Below are 20,767 nucleotides of genomic sequence, written 5' to 3' on the forward strand. Positions count from 1 at the left end.
GCTAAGCCAAAAAGATAGGACTGAGCCAGTTTGTTTGCCAGAGTATATCATGAGTCAGCAATATTACAAACAAATAAATGTTTATTGCATCAAAAAAGGCAATGTAGTATTTAGGTTGGTTTTCACAGTATACAGATTTTGTTTTAGTGAAAACATCATAAAGAAATACTTTTTCCTTTCATTGACCCTAATTTTATTCTCTGGATTGTTTGGGTAATAATATTGGCCACCTTATATTTCAAACTTTCTAAGCTTATTTTTGTTTCCTAGGTCCTAGAAGACAGTATGATATTTTCACTGGCTGGTTGCATAATAACTGCAAAATGTAAGTATAAATTGATTTTCTTTTCAGATGGATTACAAAATATACAAGGGTAAAGCTATTCTAATATAAAAGAAACCCTGTTTGCAAGCTCTCTTTATAATTTCCCTTTCCTCCTTTTTATTCTGTTTTAAAGGCTTGATTTGCACGGGTGCCTTTTTTAACCCCAAGTGCTCAATGCCACCTCTGAAAATTACCGTAAATTTCTTGACACATTTTATGGATTGTGAATTCTAGCTAGCTCCTTTAAAATGAACTGCTGTTGACACCTTTCCAGCTGGAGCAATGAGCTTTTCCATTTCCTGCTTTGTTGACTCCAAGCTAGTCTGCTATTATTAAGGTCTACCAACAGAGGATATAGGACACAGAAATCATGATGTAAAAGAACTCTTTTGATGGAATTGAAGGTGATTTTTCTTTAAAATTCTAAAATGTGTGATATGTTTCTAAGTTTCCTGACTGGTTTTTAGAGTAGTAGAGTACCATTCATTCATATAGTATTTATAAAAATATGTTTATAGACATAAAAATATACTAAGATAAAATGCTTAAGGAAGAATTAGGATATCAGTTTAAAATCTAGAAAATCTATGTTTACTTGGAGAATTTCACTTACAGCTCTTTCCTTTAAGGAAATCTTTAAAATGATGAGTACAAATGTAAACTTCCCATAAATTTTTCTTTGTTGACATCTAGAGATGTCCAGTATTATAGATTAAATAGAATTTAAGTAACCATATGTCAAAAATAATGTATTCAACTTTTTTTTAAAAATGCTTAATTTTTTAAAAAAAGTATTACATTAAAAATATGTCTTTGCTAAAGGCCTTCCTTAAAAATAGCTAACTCAGTTGTGCTCTGGACACCACAAAATGTGACCATTTCCAAGGTCAAATTAATATTTTAATTTTATTTTCAATTTTTAGGGAGAATTTTAAGAGTATTGCTATTTCTTTGCATGTGGATCAGTTATTTTTTAAGGCACCTCTGAAGTTTTTGACAGGCAAGATAGGCAGGAAACCTTAATTAAAATTCTTACTCTGCCACTTATTAGTCTTGGGCAAGCTACTTATCTCTGTATTTTCCCCTTACTAAAATAAGAGTTTAACTCTAGATGGGCCTCCAAGGTATCTCTTAGCTCTGAGAGTTATTGTGTCTGGTTCAGTATCGTATTTAAAAAACATTAAATGGCTTAAAATCACATTTTAAAGCTATTTCCAGGTATACTTTTAAAGAGAGTTCTACAAAAGAACCAGTGTTTAAGATTATTAAGGTTATACAGTTATATTAATTTTAAGTGGTAATGTAGTCAAGCAGGACATATGAGTGATACTGTATGCAAATCCTCATGATAAATCGTTCAGTTATATATAACCGTATATTGTTGTAAAGTTGCACTACATGTACATATTGTAAACTGCACCAGTTTTCACATCACTTGTGAAATAGAAATTCTGTAGTTCACTTAAAAGCCATAATGGTGTGCATGTAGGGAAAAGTTAAGGAAGGCAGTCATTCCTGTGCTTTTTATGAAATCTAGATGTGAGAAAATTATCAAAATAATTGAGTAACAGGTAGCTATTGATTTTAGTGATAATAATGTGGGTAATATGTGAATCAGGCAAAAAAATTTTTTTAAATTAACTTTGAAACATTTAAGTCAGGGCTGGCCCGTGGCTCACTCGGGAGAGTGTGGTGCTGATAACACCAAGGCCATGGGTTCGGATCCCATATAGGGATGGCCGGTTGCTCACTGGGTGAGCTTGGTGCTGACAACACCAAGTCAAGGGTTGAGATCCCCTTACCGGTCATCTTTAAAAAAAAAGAAAGAAAGAAACATTTAAGTCAGTCCTTAGCTCAGGAAAGAGATCATTGATAAGTTGTAGAAATTACTACAAACATGTTAAAAAAATATCTGACGTAGGGCCGAGCCCATGGCGCACTCGGGAGAGTGCGGCGCTGGGAGCGCAGCAGCTCTCCCGCCACAGTTTCAGATCCTATATAGGAATGGCCGGTGCACTCACTGGCTGAGTGCCCGGTCACGAAAAAGACAAAAAAAAAAAATCTGATGTAGAAAACTACTCTATTTCCTCTGTTTTATGTTCATCATGTAATTTTTTTTACATTTTCATTTCCTCAGTAAATGTAATCCATAAACCAATTTAAGCAAAATAAGCCATGAGCCAGTGATCTTCCAGCTTTGGTGTTCATCAAAATAACTGTGATATTTGTTAAAAGTATAGATGTTTGGACCTTACCCCAAACCTACTGAATCAGAATCTGTGAATGAGTGGTTATGGCATCAACCAACTCCCAGGTGATTTTTGAGAACCACTATCCTAAGCAATAACCAGTCACAGTTCTTGAGCCAGTGTAATTACCATTACAAGTAAAAAATTTATAATATTGATTTATAAGTAAATCTCCTGCTAGTTTGATATGTATGAATCATTAGGGCTCGAAAGTGAACTGATAAATCAATTTTTTTATTTTACAAGGTTGAATAAAGCATATAATCCATCACAGTCACCAACATTGAATTCTCCCTTAGATGTGAAGTTTATTTATTATCATTACTGTTTAACCTCAATTGTATTAAGTGGCTTTAGTTACTTGCTAGTTTTGAGAAAGAAAGCATCCAGATTGCACTATCTCTTTTTACCAACATTCTGTAAATAGTCATGTTCCATTTAATGAAATACAAATCTTGTGAAGAATTTTGTTTTATTTTTTGATACATTTACATATCTTTTATATCAGAAGAAAAACAACTCCAAGACCATTAGTTTTTTCTTATTCTATACCCAAACCATGAGTTAGCTAATTTCATTGTTATTAATATAATTTTTCACCTAGTGTGTACCTGGGCAATCTGTTTTTTAACCACCTCTGAAGAAGTTCAAAAAAAACTATATGAAGAGATAGACCAAGTTTTTGGGAAGGGTCCTATTACTCCAGAGAAAATTGAGCAGCTCAGGTAAGAACCCAGTAAAAGGAAGAGGAGATTACTAAAAGGTAAATTTGAACTGGTTTATCTATTTTAAAGCTAATGTTAATATCTAGAAAGGCTATATATTTTTATAGGACTTAAAATATTTACATCTAGACTTTAATAGATAATTTAATCTGCTTTTTAAAATCATGAGGTAGTTCTGGGAAACATTTAAATTAGCCTGTATAAAACAGAGGGAAAACACACTATCTTTCCTCTGCTCTCACAGTGCAATCATCAACACAGAAGACTGACTTCTGTGACTAAGTGTGTGGAGATTTCTCCCCACCAGTAAGCAAGCAGTTCTGCAGCAGACACCAGCTGGGTGTCCTCTGATTCAATTCCAACACTATCTGCCTGTAGATGTTGTCAGATCCCACAGTGGGGCTCAGTACCACAAGACTAGCCATTCTCAAGCCGCAGGTTATTTTACCTGTGCTTCTGACAAACCGGCTATAAATTGAGGTTCCCACAACCCCCCTCCTTCGTCTTTAGGCTCAATTAATTTGCTTGAGTTGATCACAGAACTCAGAGAAACACATACTTTTACTGGTTTACTGTAAAGAGTTATCACAAAGGATACAGATGAAGAGACACATAGGGCGAGGTAAGGGGGAAGTGTGCACCACCCTCCAGGAACCTCCATGTGTTCAGCTACCCAGAAACTCTCCGAACCCTGTGCTTTTGGATTTTGATGGAAGCTTCATTACATAGGCATAACTGAAGCATGGACAACCGTGTAGAAATGTGATTGGACAGAAAGGATATGATCTAACACAGACTGGGTAGGGAAACCCAGCAGGACTGTTTATTCAGATTCTTCTTGGCCTCTCTGTACAGCAGTCCTTTCTCCCAGGTATGGGGTGGGACCTCTTCTGGAATGGGGCTCTTATGACCTATAATCAGACAAGGTAGGTCAGAGAATTTCTTTATGGCCAGCTCCAAGACAGAAGGTCAGGGGAAGGTTAGAGTGAGCTAGGAACTGTGGATGAAAACCAAAATATACATATCATAGTATCACAAATAGTAGCAGTGATGTCAGGCAAGTGAGACACTCATACCTTATTGGTGGCAATACAAAATGGTACGGCCACATTGGAAAACAGTATGGTAGGGTCTTATAAAATTAAACATATACTTAATGATATGACCCATCAATCTTACTTCTAGGTATTTACCCCAGAGAAATGAAAATATGTTCACACAAAGACCTATGTGCAAATGTTCATAGCAGTGTTATTCAAAATAGCCAAAGACTGGAAGCAGTTCAAATGTTTACCAACTGGTAAATAATAAACAAATTGTGGTATAATGATTCCATGGAATACTACTAAGTAATAGAAAGGAACACAATATTAGTACAAACAACAACATGGATAAATTTCATTATGCTAAATGAAAGAAGTGAAACACAAAGTCTGCTTATAATATGATTTGATTTATGTGGAATACTAGAAAAAGTAAAACTATCGTGATAGAAAGCAGATCGGTGGTTGTCTAGGGCTAGGCATGGGGAGGGGATCAACTGCAAAGGGGTATGAGGAAACTTTTTAGGATGACAGAACTATCTTGCTTGTGGTTGTGGTTACGCAATTGTATACAATTACTGAAATTTATCAAGCTGTACAGGTAAAACAGATTAATTTTATTCCATGTAAGTAATACCTTAATAAAAAAAGATTTTAAAAAGTAACAGCTGTGATTGGTTAGAGGTTTGAAGTCTGAGACTGGGTAGCAAGCAATCCTACTTTGGAGCGTATTTCCACTGTAGAAAAGATGAGGAGACAGCCATTGGAAAGAACTAGAAGTCATCGATTTCTCAGGCTTCTGTTACAGATTCTTTTAAATGTTTTTTTTGTTTGTTTGTTTTTGAGAGGAATGAGGGAAGCTGGAAGTTTTATTTATTGCATTGAATATAACAATTTTTATTTTAAAAGTGATACCAGTTGCTTTTTAAAGTTTTTATAATACAGAAGTATGTGAAGTAGAAGGGGACGGTTATTTGTAAATGTGCCCTTGAGATAATAATTGTTACTTATCTTTGCTAACTATTTTCCCATGCATATACACATATGTATTATGTTTAAAACATTTTAAAGCATTTAAAAAGTTTAAAAACATTTAAAAATACAAAACTTATAACTCTTCCGGGCCAGCCCGTGGCGCACTCGGGAGAGTGCAGCATTTGAGAGCCTAGCAACGCTCCCGCCGCGGGTTCAGATCCTATATAGGAATTGCCGGTGTGCTCACTGGCTGAGCACGGTGTGGGCGAAACCACGCCAAGGGTTGCGATCCCCTTACCGGTCACAAAAAGACAAAAAAAAACAAAACTTATAACTCTTCTATAAATTCCATTTTTTCTCTAAATATCTTGTAGGTAGTATTCTCATATGTAGTAACTACTACATCCAATTACTGATCAAGTTCTGTTGATTCCACTTTCCAAATAACTTTTCAGGCCTTTTAGTTCTCTTCATTGCCATTGCCCCCACTTTTTGTTCATACCACCACCACCTTGGGATACTTCAGTAGCTTTGGATCTTGCTCCTCTCCAATCCATTCTTCAAATAGCTGCTGGAGCCTGTGGCTGCACACTGCAATCACTTAGGATGCTTTAAAAATAGATACCTGGAGTCAATCCCAAATCAATTGATTCACACTCTCTGGTCATCCAGAAGTTTTCAAAAGCTTCTCAGATGATTCTAATGTGTGTCTAAAAGTCTTTCGTTTCTTTGAAGGTATAGCATTCTTTCTTATCTCCTGGCTTTTGCACAGACAATTCCTCTGTGTAGATTCTCTTTTCCTTTTGCCTCTAGCTAACTCCAGTTTGGGGGGGGCGGGTTGCAGGTTTCAGTGTAAGTGTTTATTTTTCTGCACAGCCCTTTTTCTAGATTAGTTGCTTCTGCCATATGTTCTCATAATAACCTGAACATCCTTTATCATAACATTTACTGTGCTTGTTTAATTGTTCATTCTTTTTTGTCTCCTCCAGTAACCCTCCCCCTGCCAACCAGATTCTGAATTCCTTTGAAGATACCGGTCTTGTTCACTGTTGTAGATCAGTATCTAGCACAGAGCTTCTAATGTAGTAGGTAGTCAATAAATATTTGTTTAGAGGAAAGGAAGAATGTTTCTTCTCTTGTTTTTGTTGTTTTTTTTGATATTATGAACAATCAACATCCACATGCTTAGATCTTTGCTAATATTTTCGATTTTTTTCTGTATAATAAAGTCCTAGAAGTCAGCTATGGTTTAAGGATATATGCAGTAGCACAGTGGTTAAGATGAAGGGCTGTGGGAGTAAGACAACATAGGTTTGAATCCTGTCAACACCACTTACCTGTTGTGTGTTTTCAAACAAATGCCTCTAATTTTAATCTCTAAAATTAGAATAATAACAGCATCCACGGGTTCGTATAAGGATTAAATGAGTTCTTGCATATAAAGTATTTAAATGAACTGATCATGGCAAGATTGCAATACGTTTTAGCTTTCATTTTTCTCATTGTGATACACACTTAATATTTTGATATGTATTGCCAAATTAAACTTTAAAAATGTTGTACCAATTTATACTTCCACCAACTAGATATGAGAGTGTCTTTCTCTCCAACTTACGTTAGTAATGTCTGTTGTCATTCCTTCTCATCTTTGCCAGTCTGGCAAGAAAAAAAAATGCTTTGATTGACAATTCTTAAATTGTTAATAAGGTTGAGTATCATTTCATATGTCTTCAGGCCATTTGTATTTTTTCGTGAATCACTTTTTTATATTTTCTGTCCATGTACCTACTGGAGTGTTATAATTACTTTTAATTACTTTTAAAGAGCTTGTATATTTCTTTTTTAAAAAGAGATTTTATACATTAGAGATATATTTACTGAAAATATTTTTCTTGTTGTCTTTTAATTTTACATATGTTTACAAAATGTAAAAACAGTTTCTTTAGGGCCAGCCCGTGGCTCACTTGGGAGAGTGCAGTGCTGATAACACCAAGGCTGCAGGTTCGGATCCCTATATAGGGATGGCCAGTTGGCTCACTTGGGAGAGTGTGGTGCTGACAACACCAAGTCAAAGGTTAAGATCCCCTTGCCAGTCACCTTATTTAAAAAAAAAAAAGTTTCTTTAGTTAGATTATTTACATTTTTATTTTTAAAAAAATATTTTGTTGAAACATAATAGGTTGTACACATCTGTGGGGTATGCAGTTGCATATCAATACCTGTTTGCAACATTTGATGCTCAAATCAGGATAACTGCTATATTCAACCTTACACATTGTAATCATTTTCCATGGCCCTTTACCAATTTCTCATAACCCCCATCCCTCTCCCCCTTTCCCACCACCGTTGGCCTCAGTTCTGTTCTCTCCTTTTGAAAGTTCACCAAATTATTGTGATTGTTCTTTCTTTCTCTCTTTTTCTTTCTTTTCTTTCTTTCTATTTTTAGCTCCCACTCATGAGTGAGGACATGCAGTATATCTCTTTCCATGCCAAGCTTATTTCACTTAATGTAATTTTCACTAAGTTCATCCACGTTGCTGCAAATGGCAGGATTTCATTCTTTTTTATGGCAGAGTAGTATTCTGTTGTGTAAATATACCACGTTTTCCTTATCTAGTCATCCATCAGTGGACATTGAGGTTTGTTCCAACTCTTGGCTATTGTGAATAGAGCTGTGATAAACATGTGAGTACAGGTATCTCTTTGGCATGGGATTGCTGAATCGTATGGCAGTTCTATCTGTAATTGTTTGAGGAACCTCCATACCATTTTCCATAATAGTTGTACCAATTTACAATCCCACCAACAATGTAGGAGGTTTCCCCTTTCTCTGCATCCTAGCCAGCATTTGTTATTCTCTTTTTGATAATGGCCAGTTTAACTGGCATGAGAAGGTATCTCAATATGGTTTTCATTTTCATTTCCCTGATACTTAGTGATGTTGAGCATTTTTTCATGTGTCTGTTGGACATTTATATATCTTTCTTTGAGAAATGCCTATTCAGCTCCTTGGCCCAGTTTTTAAATGGGTTACTTGTTTTTTTTACTGTTAAGTCTGAGGTTTTTGTAAATTCTGCATATTAATCCCTTAGTAGATGCATAGTTTGCAAATATTTTCTCCGATTCTGTAGGTTGCCTTTTCACTCTGTTAACTGTTTCTTTGGCTGTGCAGAAGCTTTATAATTTAGTATAACCCCATTTGGTTATTTTTCTTTTGTTGTCTTTGCTTTTGCAGTCTTGTTCATAAAGCCTTTGCCCAGCCCTACTTCCTGAAGTGTTTCCCCTATGTTTTCTTCTAGGAGTTTTATAGTTTCAGGTCTTATATTTAAGTTGTTCATCCACTTTGAGTCGATTTGGTTATATGGCGAGAAGTACAGGTCTAGTTCTATTCTTCATATGGATGTCCAGTTTTCCCAGCACCATTTATTGAAGAGGCAGTCTTTTCCCCAATGTATATTCTTGTTGCCTTTGTCAAAGGTCAGTTGGGTGTATGTATGTGAGTTGAATTCTGGATTCTCTGTTCTGTTCCATTGGTCTGAGTATGCTTTTATGCCAGTACCGTGCTGTTTTGGTTACTGTAGCTTAGTAGTATAATTTGAAGTCAGGTAGTGTTATGCCTCTGGCTTTTTTTATTTTATTTTTCTCAAGTTGCTTTGACTATTCGAGGTCTTTTCTGGTTCCATATGAATGTTAGGATTATTGTTTCTATTTCTGTAAAGAATGTCATTAGTATTTTGATGAGGATTGCATTGAACCTATAGATCACTTTGGGTAGTATGGACATTTTTGCAGTGTTAATTCTTCCAATCCAAGAGCATGGAATGTCTTTCCGTCTTTTTATGTCCACTTTAGTTTCTTTCGATGGTAATTTGTAGTTCTCATTGCAGAGATATTTCAACTCCTTGTTTAAGTTTATTCCTAGGTGTTTGATTTTTTTAGTGACTATTGTAAATGCACTTGCTTTTTTGATTTTTTTCTGCTAGTTTTTTATTGGCATGTGAAAATGCTACTGATTTTTGCACACTGATTTTGTATTCTCCAATTTTATGAAATTGTTCATCAGTTCTAGGAGTTTTTGAAGGGACTTTAGGTTTTTCTATATATAGGATCATGTCATCTGCAAACAGGGACAGTTTGACTTCATTTTTCCAATCTGGATGCCCTTTATTTCTTTATCTTGCTTGATTGCTCTGGCTAGTACTGCTAATACTATGTTAAATAGAAGTGGTGACAGTAGGCATCCTTGTCTTGTTCCTGTTCTTAGGATGATATTGGGCATGGGTTTGTCGTATATAGCTTTTATTGTGTTGAGATACTTTCCTTCTGTACCTAACTTGCTGATAGTCTTTACCATGAAAGGATGTTGAATTTTGTCAAATGGTTTTTCTACACCTATTGAGATAATCACATGGTTTTTATCCTTGATTTTGTTGATGGTGTATCACATTTATTGACTTCTGTATATTGAACCATCTTCTGTCCTTGGGATGAATCCCAATTAATCATGGTGTATAATTTTTTTTGACATATTGCTGTATTCTGTTCACTAATATTTTGTTGAGGACTTTTGCATAGATGTTCATTAGAGTTACTGGCCTGTAGTTTTCTTTTTTTTGTTTATGTATATTCATCTGGTTTTGGTATTAGGGTGATGCTCTCCTCATAGAATGAATTTGGGAGAATGGCCTCTTTTTCAATTTCTTGAAATAGTTTGAAGAGAATTGGTATTAATTGATAGAATTCAGCAGTAAAACAATAGGTCCTGGGCTTTTCTATGTTGGGAGGCTCCTGAGTACTGCTTCAATCTCATTGCTTGTTATTGATCGGTACAGGTTTTCTATTTCTTTTTGGTTCAGTCTTAGTAGTTGTATGTGTCCAGAAATTTATCCATTCCCTCCAGGTTTTCAAATTTGTTGGTGTATAGTTGTTTATAATAGTCTCTAATGATTCTTTGTATTTCTGTGACATTAGTTGTAATGTCTCCTTTTTATTTCTAATTTTTGTTATTTGGGTCTTCTCTTCTTTTTTAAGTTAGCTTAGCTAATGATTTGTCTATTTTGTTTATTTTCTCTAATAAGCTTTTTGTTTTGTTGATCTCTCATATCATTTTTTGGGTCTCTATTTCATTTAGTTCTGCTCTGATCTTAATTATTTCTTTCCATCTACTAATTTTGGGATTGGTTTGTTCTTGTTTTGCTAGTTCTTTGAGGTGTAGTGTTAGGTTGTTTATTTGAAATCTGTTTATTCTTTTGATGTAATTGTTTTTGCAATAATGTTCCCTCTTAGTACTCCTTTTGCAGTATCCCACAGGTATTGGTATTATGTGTCTTTATTTTCATTAGTTTCAAGAAATCTTTTGATTTCCTTCTCTAATTTCTTCTTTGGCCCTAGGTCATTCAGGAGCCTATTAAATTAAATTGTTTAATTTTCTTGTATTTGTATAGTTTCCAGAGTTTCACTTGTTATGGATATCTAGTTTTAATCTGTTTTGGCCTGAAAAGATATTTGAAATGATTTTAGTTTTTAAAAATTTGTTGAGACTTGACTTATGATCTAACATATGGTCTATTCTGGACAATGTTCCGTGTGCTGATGAGAAGAATGTATATTCTGTAGTTATTGGATGAAATGTTCTGTAGATATCTGCCTTGTCCAATCGGTCTAAAGTTTAGTTTAAATCCTGTGTTTCTCTGTTGATTTGTTGCCCAAATGATCTGTCCATTGCTGAGAGAGGGTTGTTAAGGTCCCCAAGTATTATCATATTGGGGTCTATCTCTTTCTTTAGGTGTAATAGTGTTTGTTCTATATATTTGGGTGCTCTAGTGTTGTGTGTGTATATATTTATGATTGTTATGTGTTCTTGCTAGATAGATGCCTTTATCATTATGTAATGGCCTTCTTTGTCTCTTTTTTTGGTTTTTGGTTTAAAGTCTGTTTTATCTAATATGAGAATAGCTACTCCTGCTTGTTTTTGGTTTCCATTTGAGTGATATATCTTTTTCCATCCCTTCACTCTTAATCTGTGTATGTCTTCACAGATCAGCTGAGTCTCTTGAAGATAGCATTTAGTTGGAGACCCATCAGTCTGTGTCTTGAGTGAGGAATTTAATCCATTTACATTTAGGGTTGTTACTGAAAGGTACTGTCTTATTCCTGGCATTTTAACAATTTTCTTTTGGATGTTTGATATGTCTTTTTTTCCTTTGTCCCCTTTCATTGTTTGTCTTTGGTGTTTGTTGGTTTATAGAGGCAGTATGGTATAGTGTGTTTCTCTTCCTCATTTCATTTTTGTTCTACCAGTGGGTTTTGTTCTTTCTTGTGTATTCATGGTAGTGATTATCATTTTTTAGATTCCAGATGCAGGACTCCCGTGAGAATTTCATGCAGGGCTGGTCATGTGGTGGTGAGCCTCCACAGTTCTTGTTTGTTTGGGAAATACACTATTTCTCAAGGATAGCCTTGCTGGGTATAGTATTCTTGGATGGTAGTTTTTTTCTTTTAGAATTTTGAATATGTCATTCCATTCTCTTCTGGCTTGTAGACTTTCTGTTGAGTAGTCAGCTGTCAGTCTGATGGGGACTCTCTTGTATGTGACTTGATGACTTTCTCTTGCTGATTTTAGGATTCTCTTTTTGTCTTTGAGTTTGGCAGTTTGATCATAACATGGAAAGGACATTTTCAGATTGAATCTGTATGAGGATCTTTGGAGCCTCCTGGATTTGTAGGTCCATGCCCTCTCCCTATGCCTGGGAAGTTTTCTGCTTTTATTTCATTGAATAGGTGCTCAGTGCCTTTTCCTTTCTCCACAATTTCTGGAACACCCATGACTTAAATGTTTTTATGCTTAAGGTTGTCTACTAGCTCTCCTAGATATATTTTTTCTCTCTTTTTCTCCCTCCTCATTTTTTTTTTTTTCTGCCTGAGTTATTTCAAAAAGGCCATCTTCAAGATCAGAAATTGCTTCTTCTGCTTTTTCTAACTTGCTGCTTAAGCTCTCAGTTGTGTTTTTTATTTTGCGGAATGAATCCTTCTCTTCCAGGAGTTCTTCTACATTATTTTTTGAGGTATTATTTTCTTTGTACATTTCCTCTTCCATATCCTGGATACTTGTTCTCATTTTGTTGCATTGTCTGAGTCTCATTGTATCTCATTGAGTTTCCTGAAGATTGTTACTCAGAATTCCTTTTCCTGGGTTTCCTGCTCTTGGGGTCTGGTACTTGAGAATTATTGTAATTCTTTGGTGGTGTCATATTTTCTTGTTTTTATTTATTTATTTATTTTCATATATCTAGTCTCTCTACATTGATGTCTGATCATCTAGTAGAGAAATTGCTGCTTCTGTTACTCTGGAGTTGGCTTTGAAGAGAGAAACTTCCTCCTGTAGATGTGTTTTATATTGACTGTTGAGTAGGGTGCTTTAGTTGGTTCCAGGTAGAGGCAGTAATGTAGTCTCCATGCAGCCATATTCAGTGTTGGAATTGTGTGTGAGTGCCTCTGTAGCCTAGGTACTGGGCACTTAGTGATTCCTTGCTGCAGTTAGTGACACTGAGCTGGTTTGTCAGGGGTGTAGGTGAACTCTTGAGTTCTCACAAGAAGCAGCTGGGTGCCCTGTTGCTCTTTGGTGGGGGTGGGTGACCCTGGGCAGGCTTGTTGCACCCTGGCTATTTTCCCATGACCCTGATTGGTACACTGGGCTATATTGGAGCTTCTCAATTTCAATGAGTGACCCTGATTTCTCTTTCCTCTTTCCTACAGGCAGAAGGCTCCTTTTGAGTCCTTGCTTCCCCTGCTTGGGGGATGGGTTGGTGGTGATTGATAATTTTCTTTCCTACTCCATTTGCGTAACCTGGTTTCTGCAATCTTTGGAGTTTCCACGTGGGTCTCTCCCTGGCTCAAGGCAGTCGTATGGGCTGTGCATGTACCTCCCACCCCCAGGCGTACTACTACATATGGCAGTGTAATTTCTTTTGTGTATTGGGCCACTGATTCATGGGTCTGCGTTTGCTCACCTCTTTCCCAGGGATTTGCTGGTGACTTTCCTTTATCAGTGTAGTTGAGTGGTCTGTGGGCTGCTTGTACAGTGTTGATGACTGCTGCTGTGGCATTGAGCTGCCCTTGTGGTGGAAGTGTCTGTGGGAGTTGCTGTGATTTACTACCTGTGTGGCAGTGATGTCTGCAGCAGTGGCAGGGGCTGGCTACAGCTGTTGGTATCCCTGGGTGCACTTCCTGCTTTCTGTCAGTGTGGCGGAGGGCTGCTTGTAGCTGTTGAGGTCCCCACATGCCCTTCCTGCCTTCTGCCAGTCTGGAGGCTTATTTATATTTTTGTTTATGGTTTCTGTCATCTTGTCATGCTGACAATAAAGGACTTTTCTACTAAAAAATTAGAAAAATATTGTTTTGAATTTTAATCTGGTACTTTTAGAAGTATTTTTATTTGTTTAAATCTTTTTTTGATTGAAATGTAATTAATTATACATATTTGTGGAGTACAGAGTTGAATATCAATATATGTATGTAATGTGTGATATTCAAATCATGGTAATTAACATCTTCTTTATTACAAAACAATCATTTCTTCGTGATGAGGACATTAATTATAGATGCCTAGCTCGGCTGTACACTATTAGAACTTATTTTTCCTATCTAGCTGTTTTGTGTCCATCAACTAACCAGTCACTAACCTCTTCCTTCCTTGCTCCTACTTATAAGTGAGAACATAGGCTATTTCTCTTTCTGTGCCTGGCTTATTTCACCTAACATAATTTTCTCCAAGCTTGTCCATGCTGCTGTGAATGGCAGAATTTCATTCTTTTTTATGGCAGAGTAGTATTCCACTGTATGTATATACCACAATTTTCCTTATGCAGTCATCTGTCAATGGACATTTAGGTTTGTTCCAACTCTTGGATATTGTAAATAGAGTTGCGATAAACATGGGAGTGCAGGTATCCCTTTGGCATGATGATTTCCATTCCTTTGGGCATATAACCAGCAGTGGAATTGCTGGATTGTGTGGCATTTCTATATGTAGTTGTCTGAGGAAACTCCATACTGTTTTTCATAAAGGCTGCACTAATTTACAGTCCCAGCAACAGTGTAGAGGGGTTCGCCTTTCTCCACATCCTTACCAGCATTTGTTATTCTCTTTTTGATAATGGCCAGTCTAACTGGCATGAGATGTGGTTCTGATTTGCATTTCCTGATGCTTAATGATGTTGAGCATTTTTTCATGTGTCTGTTGGCCATTTGTATATCTTTCTTTGAGAAACAGGTCTAGGCCAGTCAAGATGCTCCATTCCCCTCTCCAAATTGACTTGTTCAGGAATGGGCAGGTTACCTCCAAAGCCAATCAGAGTAAATTTCTCTTCATACAGAACTTCAAGAACTAGAGGTACTATATAAAGACTCTACCTCTCTTTTTAATTGGGTTTAACTGGGTTTGTAAGTCCTATAAGCTCTGACATCCATTTTCAATCATGAGGAAAGAGCTCTTTGATAATAGGTGCAATGTAGTGAAAGTGGATCTAAGAGATCGAGTGAATGAAATTAGATATGAATGATATTGTTTTATTCTTTCTTTCTAGCCAGACCTGGTGTCAGATACAATCCTGGTCTATTCAGTTACTGAAACCAATATATTCCATTTTTTGAACAAGGCTAGTTTGAATTGGATTTTCGGTGCAACTGAAAGAATCTACACTGATACAGAGAATATTATCTAAGACACAGAATCAGTAAGATATACTGCTGTAAGAATATCTAGAAAACACTTTGTGATAAAGCTATGTAGTGAAAAAGGGGGAAGTTAGTATATCAGTCCTTCATCACTTCTTGGTTGTGTTATCTTTTATTTTTAATTTTATTTATTAATGGTTTACTCTCTCAGGCACTGTGAGAGTAATTTCAGATATTTTATCAAATTTATCACTTCCAACAATCCAATGAATGTTATTATTAACCCATTTCACAAATAAGAGACCTAGGATTCAGAGAGGTTATGCAACGTTCTCCTGCTATTGAGGGGTAAATAGCAGAACCAGGATTTTAATTCATATGTGTCTGATTCCAATATGTGCTATTTATTATCATTTCACTTCTTTAGGTAGTTTTCTTCTGTAAATTGTTAAGAATAACAATATTTCCCAGCATTAATAAACTACAGCCTTATTGTAGGGCTAAGTCATATAAGTACTTCTTAAGGTGCAAACCACTATGTAATGTTCGCATTTATTAAAGCAAATTTAAGCACAGTGACTAACAAACAAACAAACAAACAAAAACCCATGGGAGTGCAGGTATCCCTTTGACATGATGATTTCCTTTTCTTTGGGTATACACCCAGTAGTGGGATTGCTAGATCAAATGGTAGTTCTATCTGTAGTTGTTTGAGAAACCTCCATACTGTTTTCCATAAAGACTGCACTAATTAACAATCCTACCAACAATGTAGAAGTGTTCCCCTTTCTCTGTATCCTCGTCAGCATTTGTTACTTTGTCTTTTTGATAAATCATTCTAACTGTGGTGAGATGATATTTCGATGTAGTTTTGATTTGCATTTCTCTGATGATTAGTAATGTTGAGCATTTTTTCACATAACTGTTGGCTATTTGTATGTCTTCTTTTGAGAAATGTCTATTCAGTTCCTTTGCCTATTTTTTAATTGGATTATTTGTTGCTGGTTTTTACTACTAACTTGCTTGAGTTCCTTGTATATTCTGGATATTAATCACTTGTCATATGCATTGTATGCAAATATTTTCCCCAATTCTGTAGGTTGTGTTTTCACTGTATTGTTTCCCTTGCTGTGCAGAAGCTTATTAGTTTCATATAGTCCAATTTATTTTTTCTTTTTTTTTGCCTGTGCTTTTGAGGTCTTATTGATAAAGTCTTTGCCCAGTTCTACATTCTGAAGTGTTTCCCCTGTGTTTTCTTCTAGAAGTTTTATAGTTTCAGCCCTTATATTTAAGTTCTTAATCCATTTTGAGTTGATTTTGGTATATGGCAAGAGATAGGGGTTTAGTTTCATTCTTCTCTGCACGTGGATATCTAATTTTTCCACCACCATTTATTCAAAAGGCTATCTTTTCCCAGTGTATGTTCTTGATGCCTTTGTCAAAAATCAGTTGGCTGTAAATATGTGGATTGATTTTTGAGTTTTCTATTCTGTCCCATTGGACCATGTGTCTGTTTTTATGCCAGTACCATGCTGTTTTGGTTATTATAATTTTGTAGTATATTTTCAAGTCAGGTAGTGTAATGCCTCTCACTTTTTATTTTTTTGTTGTTGTTCAGGATTGTTTTATCTATTTGGGGTCTTTTGTTGTTTCATATGAATATTAGGATTTTTTTTTCTATTTCTGTGAAGAATGTCATTGGTATTTTGGTGGGGATTGCATTGAGTCTTTGGATCACTTTGGGTAGTATGGACATTTTTACACCATTTTTACAACATTTTCTAATCCATGAGCATGGAATGTCTTTCCATCTTTTTGTGTCCTCTTTAATTTCTTTCATCAGTATTTTTTAGTTCTCGTAGTAGAGATCTTTCACATCCGTGGTTAAATTTGTTCCTAGTTTTGTTTGTTTCTTTGTTTGTTTTGGTAGCTATTGTAAATGAATTTGCTTTCTTGATTTCTTTTTCTGCTAGTCTATTCTTAGTATATAGAAATGCTGCTGGGCTGAGCCCGTGGCGCACTTGGTAGCGTGCTGCGCTAGCAGCGCAGCGACACTCCCGCCGCGGTTTTGGATCCTATATAGGAATGACCGGTGCACTCACTGGCTGAGTGCCGGTCACGACAAAAAAAAAAAAAAATAGAAATGCTGCTGTTTTTTGTATTGATTATGTATCTTGCATTATTTGTTTAAATCTTTATCTACCTGGAATTAATATACTTCTAACATATAACATATCTTTAAGCAAATAAGAATTATGGTGGGACTATTTCAAATTAGGAAGGTTTGAGAAATTGTTAAAATACATTTTTCAAATGTTTATACATTTCAAATTGCCTCTCCCAAAATAAATATCTTCAAAAAAATTTTTTTAAACAGATATTGTCGGCAAGTGCTTTGTGAAACTGTTCGGACTGCCAAACTGACCCCAGTTTCTGCCTGTCTTCAAGATATTGAAGGAAAAATTGATGAATTTATTATTCCTAGAGAGGTAGGCAAATATTTGGTATATTTAACTCATTCAGTTATTCTTCTCAACTCTTTTGGTGTGTATTTTAAAATTTTATTGTTTAAAGTGTCCAATAAATACTACCCATTATTAAAGCCAATCCTTTTAATTAGAAAATAATATGTGCTTGTCTTAAAGTTCAAAGAATATAAAAGAAAAATCTCCTTTACAGATACTGCTGTTAAGTTTCATATCTATTTTTATAGACCTTTTTCTTTGTATGTATATTACCCAGTGTGTACACACATATATACATATGTATTTTAAAAACTCAATTCATATGTGAAAAGTTATTCTTCATATATTGTTCTTTATACCCACCAGTACAGGTGTTATCAGCACCATGCTCTAACCAACTGAGCTAACTGGCCAGCCTTTATTGAGTGTTCCATGGCTATCAGTAGAACTGGCACTTGATACAGATTCAACTCATTATTTTTAATAGCTGTATAGTATTCCACTGCATGAAGGTACCATAATTTATTTAAGCAGTCACCACTAATGGAGATTTAAATTGACATTAATTTTTATTATTACATATTATGTAGTCATACAGGTATTGTGTATCGTCTTAGAAATGGAGTTTTTGGGTCAAAGTCCATGTGTATATTAAATTTAAATTGCCCTCTAAAAGGCAATTTATACTTTTAGCAATAATGTATTAGAGTACTTTTTCTCTCCAAATCCTTACCACTTCTGGATTTATGAATCTTCTATATATTTTGTGAATCTTATATGAAAAATTATCTCATTATTTTAACTTACTTTTCTCTGATAAGAGAGACTGAACAAATTTTTATTACATTTATCAGTTTGTATTTCTTGTTTTGTGAAATAGCTTTTGTAACTTTCATTCTTCTTTCTAGTGAGCTTATTTGTGTTTTTGTATATTATAAAAACTAACTCTGTTAATTATATATATGGTATATATATTTTCCTATTTTTATTTATATGGTATATATATTTTCCTTTTTATTATTTATCTTTTACTGTTGCTTGCAGTGGTTTTTTTGGTTTTTTGTTTTTGTTTTTGAACAACATACAGGTCTTAAGTTTTTATTCAGTTATGTCTGTTATTCCTTTATACTTTCCAGATTTTCTTACTTGCTGACATAGGCCTTCCCCATTGTAAGATCACCACAATAATAGCCTGTGTTTTCTTCTATAACTTTATATTTTTATTTCTTTTTAGTTATCTATATTTAAGGAACTTTAGGATGAGTTGACTTTCTGGGAGTCATTTTGTCTGTGTTAGGCCTTAACTAACAAAGCTGATTTTTTTCACAGACCCTCGTCCTTTATGCCCTTGGTGTGGTACTTCAAGATCCTAGTACTTGGCCATCACCACACAAGTATGAAATAACTGTCATTGTATTTGTGATTGTTGATTTTTACGTGTTTGTGTGTTTTGCATTTCTTTCCTAAGTTTTAAGGAGAAAATTCAATATGCAGCAATGATACAACAAAAGAAAGCAATTGCCTTCCCTTTATATCTTCTGTTCACAGCCTTTTCTCTTCCATTAATCTGCTATTTGCTACTGTCTCTTTTATTACCACTTCTGTCCTAAGATCTGTTTAATTACCTGATCTCTACAACTATCCTTTAACTTCAACAGGCTTTTGGAATTCTTTTGTTGTTAAGTGGGTATTGTAGTTTCTTTTTTTCCTTATGTTGGTCTCTCTCAAATATTCAGCTCTTTGGTAGAATTCAGAAAATAGGTGTTGTGTATATGTGTATTATGTGTGTGAATGTCGGCGGGGGGGGGGGGGGGGAGGTGAAGAACAAAGCTACTGTTTGCCTACTAGATGAGTATCTAGTAAGATTTCCTTAAGGTAACAGACTAAGATTTATTACCCTGGAAGAGGGTTATATATTGAATTGATTGGGAGTTAGACAGCAATGTGAAATGCAGGGGCACAGGGTTGGTGCATGGTTGAAGAACTAAGTAACCTACTTCTGGTGTATAAGGATGGGAATATAAGTGTTCCTGTCATTTTTGTTTTTAATATTATAATGACACTAAGGGAAATTAATAAATAAAACAGCAGTGTCCTTCAAAATTTGCTTAAGTCTAAATTGTTAGGTAAATTTTACATTCCAAGTGGCTTTTATACCGAAATTAAAGATATAGTTTGGTGGAAAAACATATGCCCATAATTATAGAAAATGTAAATTTCAAGTTTTTAAATTTTTAAAAACACTCATGGAAAAATACCAAGTTTTTGATAAATTTTAAGTGTGTGTGATATAAAAAATATAGGAACTTTGTTGTAACTTTTGACATTATTCCCATCATTAAAACACTCTTTGAGTATCTAGGTTACAAATTGAAAATAGTAAAAGCAATAGATGCTAAAATATGGATGTCATTTTTAGGAATCAAATGTAATCAACTTTAGGAAATAAAAGTGATAGTGTTGTCATATGCTAAGGAAAAGCTTTCTGAAGCTGGACACCTCCTTACCCATCCCATGTGGAAGGTTCAGAGATTCATTCTTGTCAGTACCTTGAGAGACAACTCATACTAACAAGAATGTACATAGAACTGAGATAAACCCCACAGAGACAATAGACTAATTATAGTTTAAATATAATTGTCACACTGAGGAAGATGAAGAGATTGACTTTTTTTTTTTTTTTTTTTTTGACTTTTTTACTAAACCTGATTCCCTGGAAGTCCATGTAGTTTGTAGCATGTCCTTTCTATGGCTGAGTAGTATTCCATTGCATGGATGTACCAGGATTTGTTCAACCATTCACCCACTGAAGGACATTTGTGTTGTTTCTAGTATTTTACTGTTATGAACAAAGCCGCTTTGGACATTCATTTAAAGGTTTTTGTGTGGACATAGGATTTCATTTCTTTGGGATAAATGCCTAAGAGTACGATTGCTGGGTTATGTGGAAAGCTCATGTTGAGTTTTGTAAGAAACTGCCCCCTACCAGCAGTAAATGAGAAATTCAGTTTCTCTGCAGCCTCACCAGCATTTAACTATTATCACCATTTTTTATTTTAGTTGTTCTACTAGGTATGCAGTGAATATCATTATGGTTTTAATAAATTTTATTTTAGAGTGAGTTACTGACATTAACTTATTCTCCTATATAAAAATGGCTAGATATGATTTATTTACAAAAATAAATGCATAGAAATTCATTACTATTATTACCATATTGGCAGTCTTTCAAAGCAAGGAACCCTGAGTCAAATTCTGTGACTTAGTGGGTAATAATGTACATATTTTTCTCTCTGAATGATGAACTACT

At 35.0% G+C, this 20,767-nt stretch overlaps 1 protein-coding gene across 4 annotated transcripts in view; it reads left to right on the top strand.

Annotated features, from left to right (window-relative positions):
• The window catches only part of LOC134383752 (cytochrome P450 20A1), a 65,711-nt gene that overhangs the window by 42,605 nt on the left and 2,339 nt on the right, over window positions 1–20,767 (top strand). For 3 of the 4 annotated variants that reach the window (XM_063105116.1, XM_063105125.1, XM_063105134.1), the window contains 4 exons: window positions 271–325; window positions 3,179–3,299; window positions 17,370–17,481; window positions 18,787–18,851. In XM_063105116.1, coding sequence (XP_062961186.1) covers window positions 271–325; window positions 3,179–3,299; window positions 17,370–17,481; window positions 18,787–18,851 — 353 coding nt within the window. The remainder of the gene's footprint in view (window positions 1–270; window positions 326–3,178; window positions 3,300–17,369; window positions 17,482–18,786; window positions 18,852–20,767) is intronic. The other variant, XM_063105142.1, reaches the window with a different exon arrangement.

Source organism: Cynocephalus volans, chromosome 1, assembly GCF_027409185.1.
Source record: "Cynocephalus volans isolate mCynVol1 chromosome 1, mCynVol1.pri, whole genome shotgun sequence".
Lineage (NCBI taxonomy): Eukaryota > Metazoa > Chordata > Mammalia > Dermoptera > Cynocephalidae > Cynocephalus > Cynocephalus volans.